This window comes from Eumetopias jubatus, unplaced genomic scaffold (assembly GCF_037043125.1).
Source record: "Eumetopias jubatus isolate StellerSeaLion01/CBP00866 unplaced genomic scaffold, mEumJub1_p1.0 scaffold_8, whole genome shotgun sequence".
Classification (NCBI taxonomy): Eukaryota; Metazoa; Chordata; class Mammalia; order Carnivora; family Otariidae; genus Eumetopias; species Eumetopias jubatus.
This window is the reverse complement of record NW_028274814.1, coordinates 49,297,466-49,316,183: the sequence shown is the minus strand read 5'-3', so window position 1 is coordinate 49,316,183 and position 18,718 is coordinate 49,297,466. Positions and strand designations below refer to the sequence as shown.

Genomic DNA, 18,718 nt, shown 5'->3' with positions numbered 1-18,718 from the left:
AAGACTAATTTAGAATTATTTGCCGAAAGAAACATTTAAATTCAGAAGACCCTTACTCTGAGTATGAAAATAAAATATACTAGTAGACTAGTAGTCTACTAGTATAAAAGAAATGCATTCCTCGTTCAGAAGTCACAACCTTTCAACATCTCTCAATGAATAAACACAGAAAGCCCACACGGTCTCACTTGTCTGGAAGTAGGAATCCCAGCCTGGAAAAATGGAGCACCTGAGTCCTCCTTGCAACGTGGCAGCTAGTGTTCACCACACCCTGGTGTTCTCCACTCGCTGAAATATCAACACCCCAAAACTGCAGCTTTCCAGACAAAATGAGGATGGTTGTTTGGGGCACCCAACAATCCTTCCCTTTCTAAAAGAGTTTGCTTTGAGGAACTAAAGTGTTCTTTTTAAAATTGGCATTTAACACATAATGCTACTTACAGTAGTCTAAAGTATACACAACTTCCTAAAAATAGTGCCTTTGCAAGGCACCAAGACTGACGATAAAAGAGGGGAGCCTATCTTTACAGCCAACAGCAAATCACACTGGGGACCTGAAATTTTTCCTTTTTCAGATTTTCAGAAAGATGAATCACAGATTCACTTTAAATACAAACAAATGAAGTATTAGGAAAAGGACACAACCAAAAAGAAATCCGAAATATTAATGCCACGACTTTGCTGCTCAAAAGAGTTGCCCTTCTTGCAGGTGTTAACTCATGGCTTCCCTGAAGGATTACATACTCTGCACTCCAGTGGATAATGGGAAATACACATAATATACGGATAATGGATAATGTTTATCCTGGAGAAAAGACCCTGATCAGATGGAAAGTTCTCACCCGTTAACAACTTAAAATGTTGAGGCATTTCTGTTGATTGATAACAGCTAATTACTAAGAACAAGACAGATTTTAGGAAAAGAAACCTGATTTTCCACACATGAAGTCTACTTAATAAAACAATCTCAATTTCTACTCCACTTATATACAATTAGCAGGAAATGCAGAATATTCCTTCTATATATATAGAGAGTTAAGACAGAGATAGAGTGAAGGAGCTGCAAGAGAGCAAAGTGTCATATACGTGGCACATAGGAGAGCCTATTAGCCTATTATACAGAGCAGCCGAAGGACCAAGGGCCTTCCCCACCTGCCCTGCAGCTGGAACACAAACACAGGACAGAACTGCATCAATTTACACATCCACCCCCAACTCTAAATGGGGAGCAAATGTTGCAAAAAAGGGACCTCCTACAAGGCGCACTCCCTGGCGACAGCAGTTTCTGGAAAAAAATGTTTCTGAGGCAGCAATAGAAGCAGAACCAATGGCAAAGGTCAGTCTACACTGCCAGCCAGCACTGTTTGTGGTACAGGATGTGTCAAGTGTTTGGTCATGACAGCAGTAGTGACGTCAATGGGTTAAGTTCTGCAGCATGATTTTGGCCATTATGCTGAGGCAGATGGCTCAAAATCTGATTCTAGAGCTCTTCTAGAGATTGTCAGCTGTTCACTATCCTTCCAATAAATTCTTTGTATGCTTAAACCAGCCATCAGATCTGACTGATACACTTAACCTCAAGTTCTCTATCAGTGAAAGAGGGGTAATACTATATACCTTGAAGGGAGTGGAAAGAATTAAATGAGATAATATATGTTTGTCAACCTTTTAAAAGAAAAAAAAAGTGATTCAGCCAGCAAAGTCGAGTTTATTAGGGAATATTAGAAGAACTGCAATTTGGGGCAAGCAAACTATGGTGAACTGTGGGCAAGTCGGGGCAACAAAGGAGGAGAGCATCTTCTTATAGAGAAAAGGAGGAAGTTGGGAGGGGTTGTTTTGAACAAAAGTTCACTGGGGAATAATGAGAGTTCAAAGTGGAGACGGCTTCTCATTGGCTGCAGGTGGTTAAAGAGGTAGTGGCTTCTTATTGGCTGCAGGCAAAGGCAGCTTGCTTGATCCAGAGGAAATCTTCCTTCTTCCTGCTGGACTATGCAAGTTGTGATGAGTGGTACGTGCTTAAGAGCCCACCCTCTGTAATTTCCTGACTCCAATTTTGAGTTAGGTTTCCTTGACACATTTTCACACGTTAAAGCCCTTTGTAAACAATAAGCCACATATTGTTATAATTTACTAAAATTTAACTCTGTCAGGTGCTATATAAAGCATTCTATTTCATGGGAATGAAATAAGAAAATGAAGAAAAACAATAGCTAATATAAATGATGACATTTTCTTAGCCAAGCACTGCGCTAACCATGTTACATATTTTATCTTACTTAATTGTGAGGATGACTTTAAAAGGCAGATTTTATTATCCCCTATACAAAGTAAGTAGAGTAATAGTAACAATAATCACGACAACATATCACATGATGGAAATATGTACTGGAGTTAACAGAAAAAAAATACTGTAAATTAATGATTTTTGGTGACAGAAATATTACTGTAATTTAAGAGAGATAATACAGTAGCCAAACCATAAGAGCTAGAGTTGCTAACTCTTGAAATTCTAGTGTCCGTAATATGGCAACTTACTTGAGGAACTAATTTAAAATACCATTTTCGGGGCACCTGGGTGGCTCAGTCATTAAGTGTCTGCCTTCAGCTCAGGTCATGATCCCACAGTCCTGGGATCGAGCCCCGCATCAGGGTCCCTGCTCAGCGGTAAGCCTGCTTCTCCCTCTCCCACTCCCCCTGCTTGTGTTCCCTCTCTCGCTATCTCTCTGTCAGATAAATAAATAAAATCTTTAAAAAAAAATTTCTGTTCATCTTTAAAAAAAAAAATAAAATAAAATACCATTTTCCTCTTAACTTAGGCTTAAGACAGTTTTGCTTATTTGAGATTTGATTATGCTTTGGAATCAAAATGTTTTCAGTAGCAGCATAGCTCATTTATAACTAAATCTCACTCTATGTGCTGTATCGCTGGAATATACTTGGTTGAAGATTCATTTTTGGCACTTATCATAGCATCCTTTTTGGTATTATCATCAACATTCCTGCTTTCTCCTCAGTTACCTGGTAAGGTCCTTGAGGGAAGAAATCATGTATTTTTGTCTCTGAAAGACCCAAGGCACATAAGCACCTTATTGCCACATACAAAGTAGTTCTCCATAGATGTTTGCTGTTTCGTATGCAGTACTGAGGAATGCTCATATCTGGATGAATCCTACAACACACAATAGGTGCCCCCTTGGGCCTTGGCTTAGGAGCTTAGTTGCTCCATTCCATTTCCTCTAAGCAAAGTCCTGATTTAAATTTATTTCTCACCAGAGCAAGAGACATTCTGTTCATATCTCTCCAAAGAAATGAACTCATTCCTGTCTCTAAAGTAAACTTACGTCACCCATATTTGAAGATATGGGCTCTTCTTATGCAAGTAGTGAATGAGGCTTTATCTGTAAATCACTTGACTGCAGCCTTTTGAAAACTTGGCAAAGGCAGTTTTATATGGAACTACAGATAAAAGTGGTACCAAAGGTCAACAAAACCGAGGATTAAACTTTGTTCCTTTCCCGTAGCAACTACATAAAAATGCACACACAATATATCTCGTCATCGCCAAGTCAAAACTTGATTGATCTAGGGTAATTAAATCATATAGTTAGCAAGTCCACTCCTTGGTTCTCTGACCCTTGGTCTGAAGTTCACAGAGATAACATATCTGAATCCCAATGTGACCATAAACACAAAGATCTCTATCACAGGGCTGACTGAGAGAACAGGTTTCCACATTCCAACTCCATCAAGCATGTGCCTTTGTTGTAGAAGATATTCGAGCAATAAAAATTCAAATTTTCCCACTATCCCTAAAGCACACAGCTGTGAAAACATCCTCCTTTATGGAACATATCAGTTGATAATATTCCAAAAAAAAAATTATGTGATCATTTGTTACTCTTTTCTCATTCTGTGCTTCAGTTTCTCCAGAAACAGGAAGGAGCCCCATAGGGCACTAGGGAGAGATGGGCAATCAGGGGAAGAAAATCTTTGGTGTGCCCAAACCAAAGCAAGAGGAATGGAGATGATGAAGGAGAAGGAAGCAGAAGCAATATACCTCCAAAAGTGGCACAACACACTACCAATATGATATGCTAACTGATATACCCAAAGACATGAACATCTTTTGAACAGAAATACATCTGATTTTATTATGAAATTAATATAACTTAGACAGATGGGCAAACTGGTTAAATGCTAAGGTTTTAGAATTAGGCCTGAGTTTAAATGCTGGCTCTGCCTTTAACAGCTGTGTGACAGGAAAGGTCTTTAAACCTCTCTGAGTCTTATCTGCCAAAAGAAAATTGCCTACCTACCCTAAGAGGTTAGACAGGGATTAAAGGAGATAATATATGTTGACACCTCCACGCAAAAAAAAGAGAGAGAGATAGAGATGGGAAGAAAAAGGTTGTTATTATTAGCAGAAAAGTGGGACTGTGTATACCAAAATTACTGCTTATAGGCAACTTCTAATAAATAGTAATAAAGTGAGAAGTATATTCTATAAACACACTAGAACTTTTCTGCCCACCACATATAAAAATATGTGTATAAAGTTTTCTATCTTGCCTGTGATCACACAGGTCATTTTTACTATAAAGATGAGTTGTACCTTGGAAGAAAGCAAAGACTAAAAGTCGGTCAAACATATGTTTGTTTTCATGTTAATTATAGTAGAAGCTAATAGACGAACATGTAAAGGTAAAATACTCCCATAAGTATTTTTAGGGAGCCCTTCATTAAAAGAACAAATTAAACAGCAAATGAAAGTTACAGGAAATCTTTGGGTTAAAGAAAAGAACCACACTCAACTAATCAAAGCTGTGCAATAAAGGAGCAAATTAACTTGTATGACAATGAGTTGTGTGGGGTTAGATATTAAACAAGTCAAGGATAGAAGTCTACTTTGATGAAATAGTCTATAAAATACAGCTGAGGGACTTTGCAACTAGAATGATAGAACATTAAAAATTCCTTCCAGGGGCGCCTGGGTGTCAGTTGGTTAAGCATCTGCCTTCAGCTCAGGTCATGATCCCAGGCAAGTCCTGCATCGGGCTCACTGGGGAGACTGCTTCTCCCTTCCCCCGCTCTTGCGTGCTCTCTTTTTCTCTCTCCTCAGCCCCTCTCAAGTAAATAAATAAAATTTAAAAATAAATAAATAAATAAAAATTCCTTCCCATTTTAAGATTTTATAATCTTTGAACACTATAATGTACAACCAACTCTCTAGTGTCCACAGTAGGATAAAGTTCACCTCTAACGTGGTCCCTAATAAGAGAAGGGTCTCCAAATTCAGGTAAGAGACACATTCACCACTCAATTCAAATATGAGAGAAGTTAAATTAATAGATCTTGTGACCTCCCCCTGCCCCCAAAACATGTCCCGTTTTCCTCTCTTTTGACTGTTTTTTCCCCTAGATGCCTTGCTTATAATCTATTCAATATAATTCCATATTTACTGACTTCTAGAAATCTATCTCAAAGAAACAAACTGCAATTCAGATCCATATACCAAGAATGTTTACTACAGTATTATTTTAATATAAAAAATGTCCTCCAAGGGGAGAATAATTAAACTATAACACATTTATAAAAAAGAAATGTTGGGCAGCTATTAAATGGTGTTTTCAAATAATATTCAATGACATGGGAAATACAATTTTAAGTGAAATTGTGATATAAAATGACAAATTCAGCATGCTTCTAAATGCAGAGTGAATGTGTATCATATATATGTTTACACCAGAAGGAAATACATGGCAAAATGTCAACAAAAGTGGTGGAATTTTTAGTTTTCTTCTTTGTAACTCTGTCTTCCACACTATCTAAAATAATCATATTTCCATTTTATGATTGTAAAAAAGAAATACTATTTTAAAAAATATTAAAAAAATGTTTTTAAGTTATAGTTATCTTGGATCTGTAACTCTGAAAGCAACAACAATTCCTTTAAAAGAGGAAGCCCGGTATAAAAAAATAAGTTTGCATCTGACCTTATGTTTGAGATGGTTGCTATGCACTGTGCTGTCTTTAAATTAATCAGTAAACAAGGAACAGCTGGGACAATATCAGTTTTATTGAGGATGTGGAACAGGAACTCCCATACATAGCTAGAAAGGATGTAAATCAGCATAGTCACTTTGAAGAATAATTTGACAGTATCTAGTAAAGCTGAAAATATCTGTCCCTTACTAAACAGCAATTTATTCCTAGTTACATAACCTAAAGAAAACTATCATACATGTGCACAAGGAGACATGTACAAGCATGCCCTGCTTAAGAGTGAGAAAATTTGAAAGAAACATTAACAGGACAGTGGATAAATAAACTGTGAAACAGTCATTCAACAGAATACAATACAGCAGTGAAAATGAGGTATATATCAACATGGGTAAACCTCAAAAGTATAAACCAAAAAAAAAAAAAAAAGAGGAGGAGGAGGAAGAAGAAAAGTTATAGTAGTATATATAAAGGATACATACAATAGAATTCCATTTATATAAAGTCAAAACACCTAAAAAATATTAGATACTGTTTAGAGTTATATAAAGATGTAGTAGAAGGCAAAGCCATGAAAAAAAATGCCTGGGCATGATGAACACCAAAACAAATTTTTAGGTAGCAGCAGGCAATCTCTGTTGAGGACAAGGCTCTATATCCACAGCAGTAATCCTTAAACTCTTTTAGGTCTGAGACCCCTTTGCAAACCTGATGGAAGCTATGGTTCTGCTTCCCACAGAGGTTTATGACACCACCACAAATCCATCCTTGGCCACCTTAGCAGCCATTCAGGAAAACATACACTATTTTTTTTTAAGATTTTATTTATTTATTTGACAGAGAAAGAGAGAGCCAGAGAGCACAAGCGGAGCAAACAGCAGAAGAGGCTGGAGAAGCAGGCTCCACGCTGAGCAGGGAGCCCAACTCGGGGCTCAATCCCAGGACCCTGGGACCATGACCCAAGCCAAAAGCAGATGCTTAACCAACTGAACCACCCAGGTGCCCCGAAAACATACACTCTTTAGCCACGTGGTGCCAAGGTAATTTCTACTCATGCTGAATTAGCAAAACTAGACAATTGTAGACAATTAGGGAGGGAGTGATGCACTGGCTGGCTGCTCAGAAAGATAGCCTGTGACAAAAACAAGACTTCCACTGAGGAAAGACAAGCAGAGTGTTTGACAACTAGTGAGAAGCCTAAAAATCCAGTGATATGCATGCAACTGAATGTCTTCAAAACTAACTTAAAAGGTTTGAGAAGCATTAAAAGCAATGTTCTTATACTCAATTAATTGAGCTTTGGTGCAAAACCAAAGTTTTAAGTTAAGCAGTGACTGATAATGATAAGCAGAGTGAGATTTTTGTTCATATTTCTCACAACTTTTCTCTGTTTGCACTCCTTGTTTAATAACATTTAATTTAGTTAATTTTTATGCTAATATTTGGCTAAGGTTTATGCTTACCTTTTCCAATAAAGCACTGCAGTATTTTCGGAAAGTCCAGATGAATGGAAAAATATGTCACTTTTGGTTAGTGACTCCGTGAACTAAAGCTAAGGAAAATGGCTGTTGACACCACGAAACCTATATTGAAAGCAACAGCTGATGGTACCTAAATTGCCGGCTAAGTACCTAGAAGGGCACAGTATCTTTTGAAGGTGAGGCTTAAAAACTCAAACTTATGAAGGGGCAGTAAATACTGTAATTCAACATGCATGTGGAAGTCTTTAACCGATTTAATTATCACAGACGAGTTTTCCCCCTGGAAATTCTAGATCTGTAATACACAAAACCTTCCCAGAAATACCAACCTTGTGAGCTTAACAACGTATGCCTTGTGGAATCTCCAGTTTCTTTGTTACCATCTTTCATCACCTCCATGTCTTCCATCTTTATATCCCAATCCAAATCTTGTCCCTCTGTCCTGTTATCTCCCCCTACTCCATCTTCTACACTTGCCTCTCTACTCTTGGGGACACATACGCTGCCTCTCAGAAAAAGAAGAGCCACCTGCAGAACTGGGGATCTGGAGGAACAATAATGGGCTAGTTCAAGAAGACAGCGCCATCTCATTCTTTTCTCTCCTGACAATGTCCTTCCCTGCCATCCATCTTTCTAATAGTGTCTTTTGTGAAATCTATTCTGAATGAAGCCAGTATTAATTATAAAGGCACAGCTTCCTAAGACTAAGAACTTTATATAAAACAAACAATAACAAAGAAAATCGTGCTGCTTAATAAAACTGTAAAGCACATACTGGTTTTCGTTCTGCCCTAGGGTGGGGAGGGGATTTGGAAGCCTGTCTGGCTGTCACAGAGACTGGGGGCACTACTGGTATTCAGTGGAAAGGGATGCTAATCATCCTCCAATAAACAGGGCAGTCCCACACAATGAAGACTGGTCTACCCAAAATGCCAGTATTCCCCTCAACCCACTCTCCCACTTTGTTATGAAACTGGACCATAGGCATTCACTGAGCAGATAGCTCCAGCTAATTTCAATAGATATTTAGCTAATTTAGACAATTCCTGGCTTTTAGGAATATGTAAAATTGGCCATTGGGTTGTCCAAATTCCTAATGCCACACAGAATTCTGGGAAGGGGGAGGTTGGTGGTGGCATAAGCGGCAGCCTGCTGTATTACCTCCCAGTGTCTGCAAATCCTAATTAAAATAACTATGTTTTGAGTTTGATATCATTATGTTTTAGGAACTTCTTCACTTGTACTTGATGCAGCACTTTGATGAGCCAAAACAGCTACAGGGGCCATTTTTCCCTGAAAATGAGTCAAGGCGGTTACACAACCCTCCACAGGGATCAGCACACAACAGCCTGGGAGGGAGTGCGGGAGGAGACCAGTAAACATCTCTCCCCTTCATCAGTTCATGTTCCAGCTCAGATTCCTCTTGACAAAACAAACATGGCTTTTATATCATACTAATTCTTTTGTAGCAAACAACTCATTCTCACATTCCTTCTCTAGCTTATTTTCCCCTATAATTCTTTACCCTTTGCCCGCAGTCCCTCCTCCCCACCATGGTGTACTATTTGTATGGAAAAAAAATTTTGAGAGTTGCTTCTTGCCAAGTGTGACATCAACTCATTCTTATTTAGTGATGTCCAGCAAGAACTTGCTCTCCCAAAATGTTTGCTCATTTTGAAGCAACAAGATTACTAACTGCAGTTTGTTTTTCCTGTCACTTGTTTTTAATGCATTAGTGTATCTTCTGAAATAAGTAACACTGCACCTCATTTCTACCACCCAAGGCACTATACATGTATACAAAGATCTCTTCAAATGTCTTCAGGAAGACTTGTATTGCCCCTGTTGCCAGAAAGAAAAAAGATAACATAAGGAGAGAAATTAATAATTTTAACCTCCCTAAAAAAGGTACCTCTGCTTTCACTAACAAGAAGGAGCTATCAATATTGTAGAAAATGCAAGCCCAAAATTCTATTCTAGGTGAAGAACTTTTGTTACTTAGGAAGGGGGAAAAAAAGGAAGAAAAATGAGTGACTCTTAAAATAGTATGACAGATATATTATGCTGCTTCATGTTTAACATCACTTTGGTAAAGCACTACTTGATGAATGATTTTGGAAAGCCAACAATTTTATTCCACACATAAAATAAGCTAAAATTCAGATTTTCAGTTAGCTTATTGGAAAAATTGGTGCTGGTATTCTTAAATATGTGTCCAACTATGAGGGAACTACTGAACTATGTCAGGTACTAATCCTCCCTCATGAAGTCTTCTCTAAAACCCTTTCCGTTCCATTCCTCAGTTAATTAAAAGGCACAAATGGAAACAATATTATTCCGTATTCACCTTCTTTCAGGGAACATTAGCAGCAAACTTACCTTAGTTATCAAAATGCAGAAGTTAATTCCCAGTGTGGGCTGGTCCTAGGCATAGGTAAGGATTCTAATTCCAGTATTTGCCGACCCAGGATAGCACTGAGAAACGTAATCACATACAAAAGGTTGTGTGATAATTCTAACATTTTCCTGGTTCATTTTCTAGGATGTCATGACATTTGGGGGCTTCCAGTGCTACCCTAGAGAAGTCGGTTTAGATGCAAAGCACCCAGACATACTTTCAGAAGGGTCACTCATGGCTCAGAAGTCTTTAGGTAGCTCTGTTTGGGGGGTTCCAAAGTCCTCAGAGATACTAGGTATCAAACTAGGAGAGGAACAAGAAAGTATATACCTTCTTAGGGAACTACAACTATTTAAGAAAAATAGAAGTGCAAAAAATCTAGAGAGAAAAATAGGGAAATCGTGTTTGGGCTTCTGGGGTGTGTACACGTGCATGCATGTGTGCGTGTGTGTTAAGTCAGCCTGAAAAAGACAAAGGAAAGGCCTTGAAAGTTGTAATTATAGAAAATTGCTCAGGTGACTTCATCCCACCCACATGCTTTTGATTTTCAAAAAGTATGACGAGCACTTTTTAAGTTAGTGTTCCGGAAAGGCTGCAGCTGTTCAGCACAGATTTCACATGCTCACTTAAGAACATTATTTTATCAACATAGAGGTTAATGGCTTCTAAATGAGGGTAGCAATTTCCAACATGAGGACCATACATTCATATTAACAATCACTCTGTTTAAAGATACAGACCCAGAAGGATGAACTGGTCCTTGGCATGTTCGGTAAAATAATACTATGGAGATCCATAATCCTCTCAGCTCCCACCCAAGATTGTTAGCTTGCTTTTTATAAAACATTGCATCTGTGTTTGAGCACATCAGCATAGAGGCATCTGCCATGACTATAATACTGCATTCAATGGATCCACAGGAAATCAAGTCAGGAGAACAAACTTTGCTAAACACCAGCCCCTTCTACTTTGTACCACACTCCCCACCTCACTCCATCCCCAGCACCACCTTCTTAAGAGTTCTCCATGACAAGAAAACTATAATGGTGCTAGGCCCGGGAATGTTCAGTGTGCAGCACCGAAATGACTCCGACTACCAGCTATGGTTGTGCAGGGTCAATTTAAAAAATTAATGTCCTGTCAAAACTAATAAAAGGAAACCTAATTTAAAATTAGGTTGATTGAGCCTGGCTGGCTCAATCGTTAGAGCATGTGACTCTTGATCTGAGTCCTGAGTTCAAGCCCCACATTGGGCAAAGAACTTCTATTAAAAAATAAAATAAAATGGAATGGAATGAGAAGGTCAGAAGGGGGATCTATGACACCCTACCATTGTCAACTGCAGGTCCCAACAGGAAGAGACATACCTTGCAACTCCCATAGGAAAAAAACTACCTTACTACCCCACAGGAGGAAGAAAGATTTTTCTCCTTGCCTGCAATAGCCCACCCTGTGACTGTCATAACTCAGCCAATGAAAAGCTGCTACACTTCAAACTCCCAGTTTACTCCAATGGACTTTTTAACAGCCCTCTCCACTCCCCCTCTCCTTTCCATTATAAAAGAGCAGTCCTCTCCTTTGTTTTCCCACGCCTGCCTCGGGTTTTGCCATAGCTTGCTAGTCCCAAATTGCAATTCTTTAATATTCTTGAATAAAACCATTTTTGCTGGTAAAATAACCGACAAGTTTTAAGGTTAACACTCCCTTCCCAATTCTGCCATTTTGCCGCTCCTCCCAGCAAGCAGCCCTATAGCTCTTTTCCCTTTCCTTTATTTCCTGCACCCAGCCTGCCAAGTCCTGTCATTTCTTCCTTGAAAATGTGTCAGATTTGTTCTTCCTTCCACTGTCCCCATACCAATCCAGACTTTCATCAGCTCATCACTAGAAAATTACAGCACCCTCCTAACTGGTGTGCCCATCATACCAATCATCAAAAAAACATCACAGCTTTCAACGTGTCAATACTCTGCTCCCTATTACAACAAACATAAAGCTATAATTGCTTCCTACAGCATCACCTCCAAATTCCTTTCCTTGGCTTTTAAGAGCATCTATGATCCGGCCACAATTTCGCTTTCTGAAATTACTTCTTACTCCTCCTCAAGATGCACCCCTCTCTTTGGTCAAGCAGCTTCTCACTGTCTCCACCCCAACTCCCCAAGAGCAGCCTGCTCAGGTCCACTCTGCTCCTACTATCCTCCTCCCTAGCAATTCCTTCCTCCACCCCTCCTGATCCAAGCCAACACATCCCATCAAACTCCTGGCTGTTCCTTTAGGCTCAGCTCAATTAATAATTCCTCTACATGGTTGTTTTCTAGGACTATGGCCCACCTCTTCCAGGGTGATGAAAAGAACTGAGTCTTTGGACTATGACAGACCTGACTTTAAATCTCTGTGGGAGCTGAATAAGTTGTCTAAGCTCTATCACTGTTATAGGGAAGCATTCTTACCTACAAAACGAGGACGATTAATACTTCCTCTATAGGATTGTTTGGAAGACTAAAAAAGAAACTGCACGGACAGCAACTAGTGTAGCACTTGGTACATGGTAAACAGGCATTCAACAAATGATAGGTATTATAACATCGTATAAGCACTATGCTTCTACAATCCTAGGCCTTATGTTAATTGTGATGTTTTGTTTTTTCTACAGGTTGTAAAACTCCTCAAGAGCAAAACTAGTGTCACATCCAATTGCATCTCACTTATTTAATAATTTCAATTCCCTGGACAGTCAAGAAACAGAGAAAAACAAATGGCCTACAGGTCATCCAAATAGTTACTATAAATTCTATACATTAATGCCTGTGTATTTTAGTAACAAGAAGCCCTTCAGACTGCCCCCAAAGGCCTACTGATTTTTCTTTTGGTTTCCAAGGAGACAGGAGCAAATTAGGAGGTGGCTGCTACTTTCCATCAGAAAAGGAAACCACACTATAGAAAAAAAACTATAAAAAGTAAACACACACACCTGATCTGTACAAAATTATAACAAAATAAAATCCAGCAGCCAAAGCCTCTGTTCTAATTGGGATATTAACAACTATTGTTTTAGAGATAAAGTAGCCCTGATGTTAAAAAATACTGAGAGAAATGGGGTGCAGAGGTGGCTCAGTCAGTTAAGCCACCGAGAGTTTGGTTAATCTTGATTTTGGCTCAGGTCATGATCTCAGGGTTGTGAGATGGAGCCCCACAGTGGGCTCTGCACTGGGTGTGGAGCCTGCTTAAGATTCTCTCTCTCTCCCTCTGCCTCTCCCCCTCCTTCAAAAACAAAAATACTGAGAGAAATGTACAAAGTTAAAATGATAGTGGTCAAAGTCCAATGATCATAATTGTTTAAGTTAGAAGGAATTTTTGCACAATTACAATTATTTGTTGAGCCCTTGATATATACAAAATACATGCTACATGTAAGCCATGCTGCTCACATAAACTAATCCTCCCCCTTTAACTCCCTGAGGTAGGTATTAGTATCCTTATTTTAGAGATGCAGAAAACAGGGCTCAGGGAGGTTAAATGACTTCCCAAGATCATATGGCCAATGTGTTACATTTTGTATCCCTGAATTAACTCCCTGTGTTATTTTCCCATTATGCCACACTGCTCCTCCATACTCCTGTGAATTCCAAGAATTAATTCTAAGTTATAAAAGAAGATTCTTCTGCTTAAACATATGTAGTAATGGAGAGTCTATTACTTTGCCAGACAGCACAGTGGTTATGAGTACAGACTTTTGAGGCCAGTCAGATCTAGGTTAAGAACAGCTATTTGGTTAGGGACTAAAAAATACCCCTATGAAAAGCCGGCTGCCAGGATTACATATGAGATGCTGCATGAAAAGTGCTTAGCTCATTGCTAATGTATTGTAATTGCTTAATAAATACCACCACTATAATGATTATTTATAGACAGTTCTTTATTCTTTACATCAAACCAAAACTATCTCCCAATAACTTCTCCCCATTGGTCTCAATTCTGATCACTGGGACTTCCTAAAAGCAGATGTAATTCTATAGCCATTCAGCAGCCCTGTAATGTCAAAAGACAGATGATTGCTAAGTCATCTCTTCTCCAACCTAAAAATTCTTACCTGCTTCAAGACCTCTTTACGTGACAAGGTTTCCAGACAACAACCTTCTGGTCACTCTATTTAGGATATACCAAGTTTATAAATATCTTCTTAAACATGACACCCAGAACACTCTTGCAGGTATAGAGTGACCCCCACCTCCACTGAATTACTGTTGAGCTAGTTTTCCTACATCTTGTTCTTATGCAACTGATTGTTTTTAATCTAAATACAGGATTTGACATTTATTCCTTTTAAATGCCATTGTGGTTTCAGCCCATCTTTAACTCTGTTGAAATAATTTTGAATCTTGGATCAGTCATTCATGCAGGATATTCTTTCTAACATTTTATCTGCAAATTTAATTAATATGTCTCTACCTTTTTATTTAAGGTCAATAAATAATTTTTTTAATGAATATCAAGTATGTCCAAGATTCCTTGGTAGGCGCTAAGTCAATTGATATGATCTTGAATAAGACAGAGGTCAAGGTTAGAACCCTTGTAGCATCTTACTTGTGATACTCCCAAGGGCAAATCTTGAAAAATTTGGAGTCTGCAAAAGACAAGGCTGATGGAGACACAATAATAGTCTATAAATATTCTAAAAGGGAGCAAACTCAAAAGGCACAAAGTTGGAACCAATGGATGGAAATGTTACAGTTTTGTAATGTTACACATTTTGTTGTCTCCCCATCCCTCCCTTTAAAAACAAATTATTTACTTTAGAGAGACAGCAGGCACGCATGAGTGGGAGGGGCGGAGGGAGAGGGAGAATCTCAAGCCAACTCTGTGCTGAGGGTGGAGCCTGACACGGGACCTCATGACCTGAGCCAAAACCAAGAGTCGGGTACTTAACCGACTGTGCCACACAGGCACCCCCCTCCTTTTTTTAATGCAAATACAGTTGAACTTTGAACAACATGGGTTTGAATTATGTGGGTCCAATTACAAGCAAATTTTCTTTGATATAGTACAGTACTATAAATGTACTTTCCCCTCTTTATGATTTGAATAACATTTTCTTTTCTTGGCTTACTTATTGTAAGGACACAATATATAATACATATACAAAATAGGTGTTGACTGTTTATGTTCTTGGTAAGTCTTCTGGTCAACAGTGGGTCATTAGTAGTTAAGTTTTGGGGAAGTTAAAAGTTATATGCAGATGAATGGATAAAGGAGATGTGATATATATATATACAATGGAATATTAATGCAGCCATCAAAAAAAAAAAACGAAATCTTGCCATTCAATGACGTGGATGGAACTAGAAGGTATTAGGCTAAGCGAAATAAGTCAATCAGAGAAAGACATGTATATGATCTCACTGATACGCGGAATTCTTAATCTCAGGAAACAAACTGAGGGTTTTTGGAGTGGTGGCGGGGGGAGGGATGGGGTGGCTGGGTGATAGACAATGGGGAGGGTATATGCTATGGTGAATTGTATAAAACTGTTGAATCACAGACCTGTACCTCTGAAACAAATAATACATTATATGTCAAAAAAAAAAAAAAGATAGTAAGAAGGGAAAAATGAAGGGGAGAAATCAGAGGGGGAGACAAACCATGACAGACTATGGACTCTGAAAAACAAACTGAGGGTTCTAGAGGGGAGGGGGTGGAGGGATGGGTGGGGGGATGGGTTAGCCTGGTGATGGGTATTAAAGAGGGCACGTATTGAATGGAGCACTGGGTGTTATACGCAAACAATGAATCATGGAACACTACATCAAAAACTAATGATGTAATCTATGGTGATTAACATAATAAAATAAAATTTTTTAAAAAGTTATATGCAGATTTTTGACTGTGCAGGGGGCTAGCACCCTTAACATCTGCTTGCTCAAGGGTCAACTGTACTTCTTTTTATGTCTAAGCTTCTGGCACCTCTTCTGTTTTTCCACAATTGATTAAAGATGCCAGTCCAGTAATTTCATCTACAAGTTCATCTACAAGTTCTTTCAGTTCCCTGGTGGAAGGGATGGGGACGGGGTGAAGGGACACAGTGGGGGTGAGGAGACATTGCTTGTCTCTTCACCATGAGAAAGCAATGAGAAAACAATGCATTTTGATCAGCTAGTTGCACTTGCAATGTCTGCCATCTGGGATTTTAGCTGCTCCTTTGTTCTATCACTTCCAGTTAATTATCTTTCTTCTTGACAGAAAATATGGAAGCAGAAGAGGTGTTAAATAGTTCTGCTCTGTCATACATGACCTCATCTGGCACAAGAAGCTGACTACATCTACTTACTGCCATTTCACTCTGAACATAACTTTTTATATTTCTGATTATCCTTCGTGTCGTGTCCCTCACTTCAGAAGCCTCTGTTTATCCTAGTTTTTATATATCCTGACACTATTCAGACAAGTCCCTACCATTCTTTTATACCTATCTTTGGTTACATTTGCTTCATTCTACACTTAGGACACATACTTTTAAAACAAGAGCATTTGTTCTCTGCCCAGCCACAGTGAAGATTTCAAATATTTAAACTTCTTCCTCATCATGATTTCTATAAAGATGTATCACATCAATTTAGAGAAAGTAAAAAAGATGATGAAGGAGATGGGTTTACATCCCAGTGGGATGAACTTTTAGAAAGTATGCTCTACAAGAGCAAAGATATTATATTTTCTAGAGATTGCCTGACTAGAACAATGCCTAATGCTCACAGGAGCCAGTCAATATTTGTTGAACAAATAAACAATCAAAATATCAAAGGATGGTAAGATTTTAGCATGCCACAATGGAAGAGACAGATTTCAGACAGAACAGCTCAAGCAAAGACTTGGAGGTGGTAAAGCAAAGGAAAAAGTCCATTGTGGCCTAGAGCTCAAGACACATGCAAGCAGTGGGAGATAAGGATATAATGATTTCCTGAGATCTTCAGGTCAAACTGAGAAGCAAATCAGGCAGACAGTATGGAGTATCCAAACATTCTGAACAGGAATCATGTAATTTGAGGTAGGTGTAAAAAAGATTCTGGCAGAGGTATGCAAAATTAATTTAAAAGAATTATAAATGTTCATTAAAATGTATTTATTCGGGGCACCTGGGTGGCTCAGATGGTTAAGCGTCTGCCTTCAGCTCAGGTCATGATCCCAGGGTCCTGGGATTGAGCCCCACATCGGGCTCCCTGCTAGGCGGGAGCCTGCTTCTCCCCCTCCCTCTGCTTCTCCCCCTGCTTATTCTCTCTCTCTCTCTCTCTTTCTGTGTCTCAAATGAATAAATAAAAAATCTATTAAAAATGTATTTATTCGTACGGGCTTAGGGAAAAACTGGCTAGAGATGGTTAATATCTTTGTACACACTTTCTACTTGAACCCGTAACATCTACCTTAACAACCTGTGACCTGTCCCCATATTGAAACGAATGAACTCAATGAGAATTACTAAAGCAAAAGTAGGGATAAGACAAAGCCAAAATAAAGAGGTCACAGAACTGCAGCTTCTTGCCAGAATTTAGTGCAAGTTGGAGGAGGATTGGCTTCACCTTGCTAAAAAGAATGGCTTAGTTGTTTAACCAAAGGGAGTTATGCTTATAGCTGGGAACATTTTTTTCATTTCCATCTAACACTTTTAATGTGTGGGGCCACCTTGATATTCTGTTTCAATCTCTTCCAGTATACTGGCAGGAAATGGAAAGAATAGCAGAAAGATAAAGTCCATCTGGCCACAGTGTTAATATTAGCCTTCTTCTGGTACTCAGACCAGACTTCCAAATGGCTCTTACTTTTTTTTATATGTACCCCTTATGAATCTGGTTTCCTTTCCAAAATTTTTCATGCTTTTTCCTATTTTTCCTCACTGCATTACTATGGAACATTGCCTAATACAATGGTTTTACTAATATGCTTATCTACTACTGCTTGAAGTAGGCAATGGATGCCATGATGAAACTTACTTTATCTTCTTTATTGACATATTTCTTTTGCTTTTAGATATTAACTATTCCTGGCTAGCAGTTCCTCTTTGGTGATTTCATGCAATCTAAATTAGCAGCAGCCATGACACTGCCATCCTATTTAGGTTTGGGACAGGTCTTAGAATTTTTACGCTCTTCAATGGTGTGATTTTTAATCTTTCTGGTTGCTGCCACTATATGTTTTGGAACTATGGTCCACAATGCGGTTTAAAGTCTCAGAAAGAACACTTCAACATTTTAAATGGTAATAATAATAAATATACATAGTGGTAATACACAAAACCACCAGAGATACTATATTAATGATATATAAAACATGTGCTAGTTAAAAGATACCTAAAGGAGTCTCAATAAATCTTACAATATTGAACATTACCTCTCAGTAATTACATAAAGATGGCAATCTCTTTATCCTCCAAAATACTAAATAAAAATTAGAAAATAAAAAAAATATTCTTAACACATTGCAAGAGTTGATTATGATGTGGCATGAGCTCTCCTTTGGCTCTCTGATCTGTTAAACATTTTTCAATAACTCACTCATTGTATGTTAATCATGAGGGCCCAAAAAAGCCTCAAAAAGCTAGAAACAGAGTACATCTGATAGTGAACTATGGATGATTGTAAAGTGTTCCACTGGAGGTCCAAAAAAACTATCCGGAGAAATACAGAATGAAGGAGATATGGCTTAACATTAGCATGTGTGAAAAAGACTTTAGAGTTTTCCTTTTTTTTTTAGATTTTATTTAAATTCAAGTTAGTTAACATATAGCGTAGTATTAGTTTCAGGGGTAGAATTTACTGATTCATCAGTTGTATGTATCAGCCAGTGCTCATTA

At 38.4% G+C, this 18,718-nt stretch overlaps 1 protein-coding gene across 3 annotated transcripts in view; it reads right to left on the bottom strand.

Moving 5' to 3' along the window:
* BORCS5 (BLOC-1 related complex subunit 5) overlaps window positions 1-18,718 on the bottom strand; it is a 97,245-nt gene that overhangs the window by 51,842 nt on the left and 26,685 nt on the right. The window contains exon 1 of one of the 3 annotated variants that reach the window (XM_028119735.2): window positions 7,811-8,202. The exons of the other annotated variants lie outside the window; for them this stretch is intronic. Within the exon in view, the coding sequence (XP_027975536.1) occupies window positions 7,811-8,072 (262 nt within the window). The 5' untranslated portion in view covers window positions 8,073-8,202. Of the gene's footprint in view, window positions 1-7,810; window positions 8,203-18,718 lie in introns of those variants that run through there. 3 annotated transcript variants of the gene reach the window in all.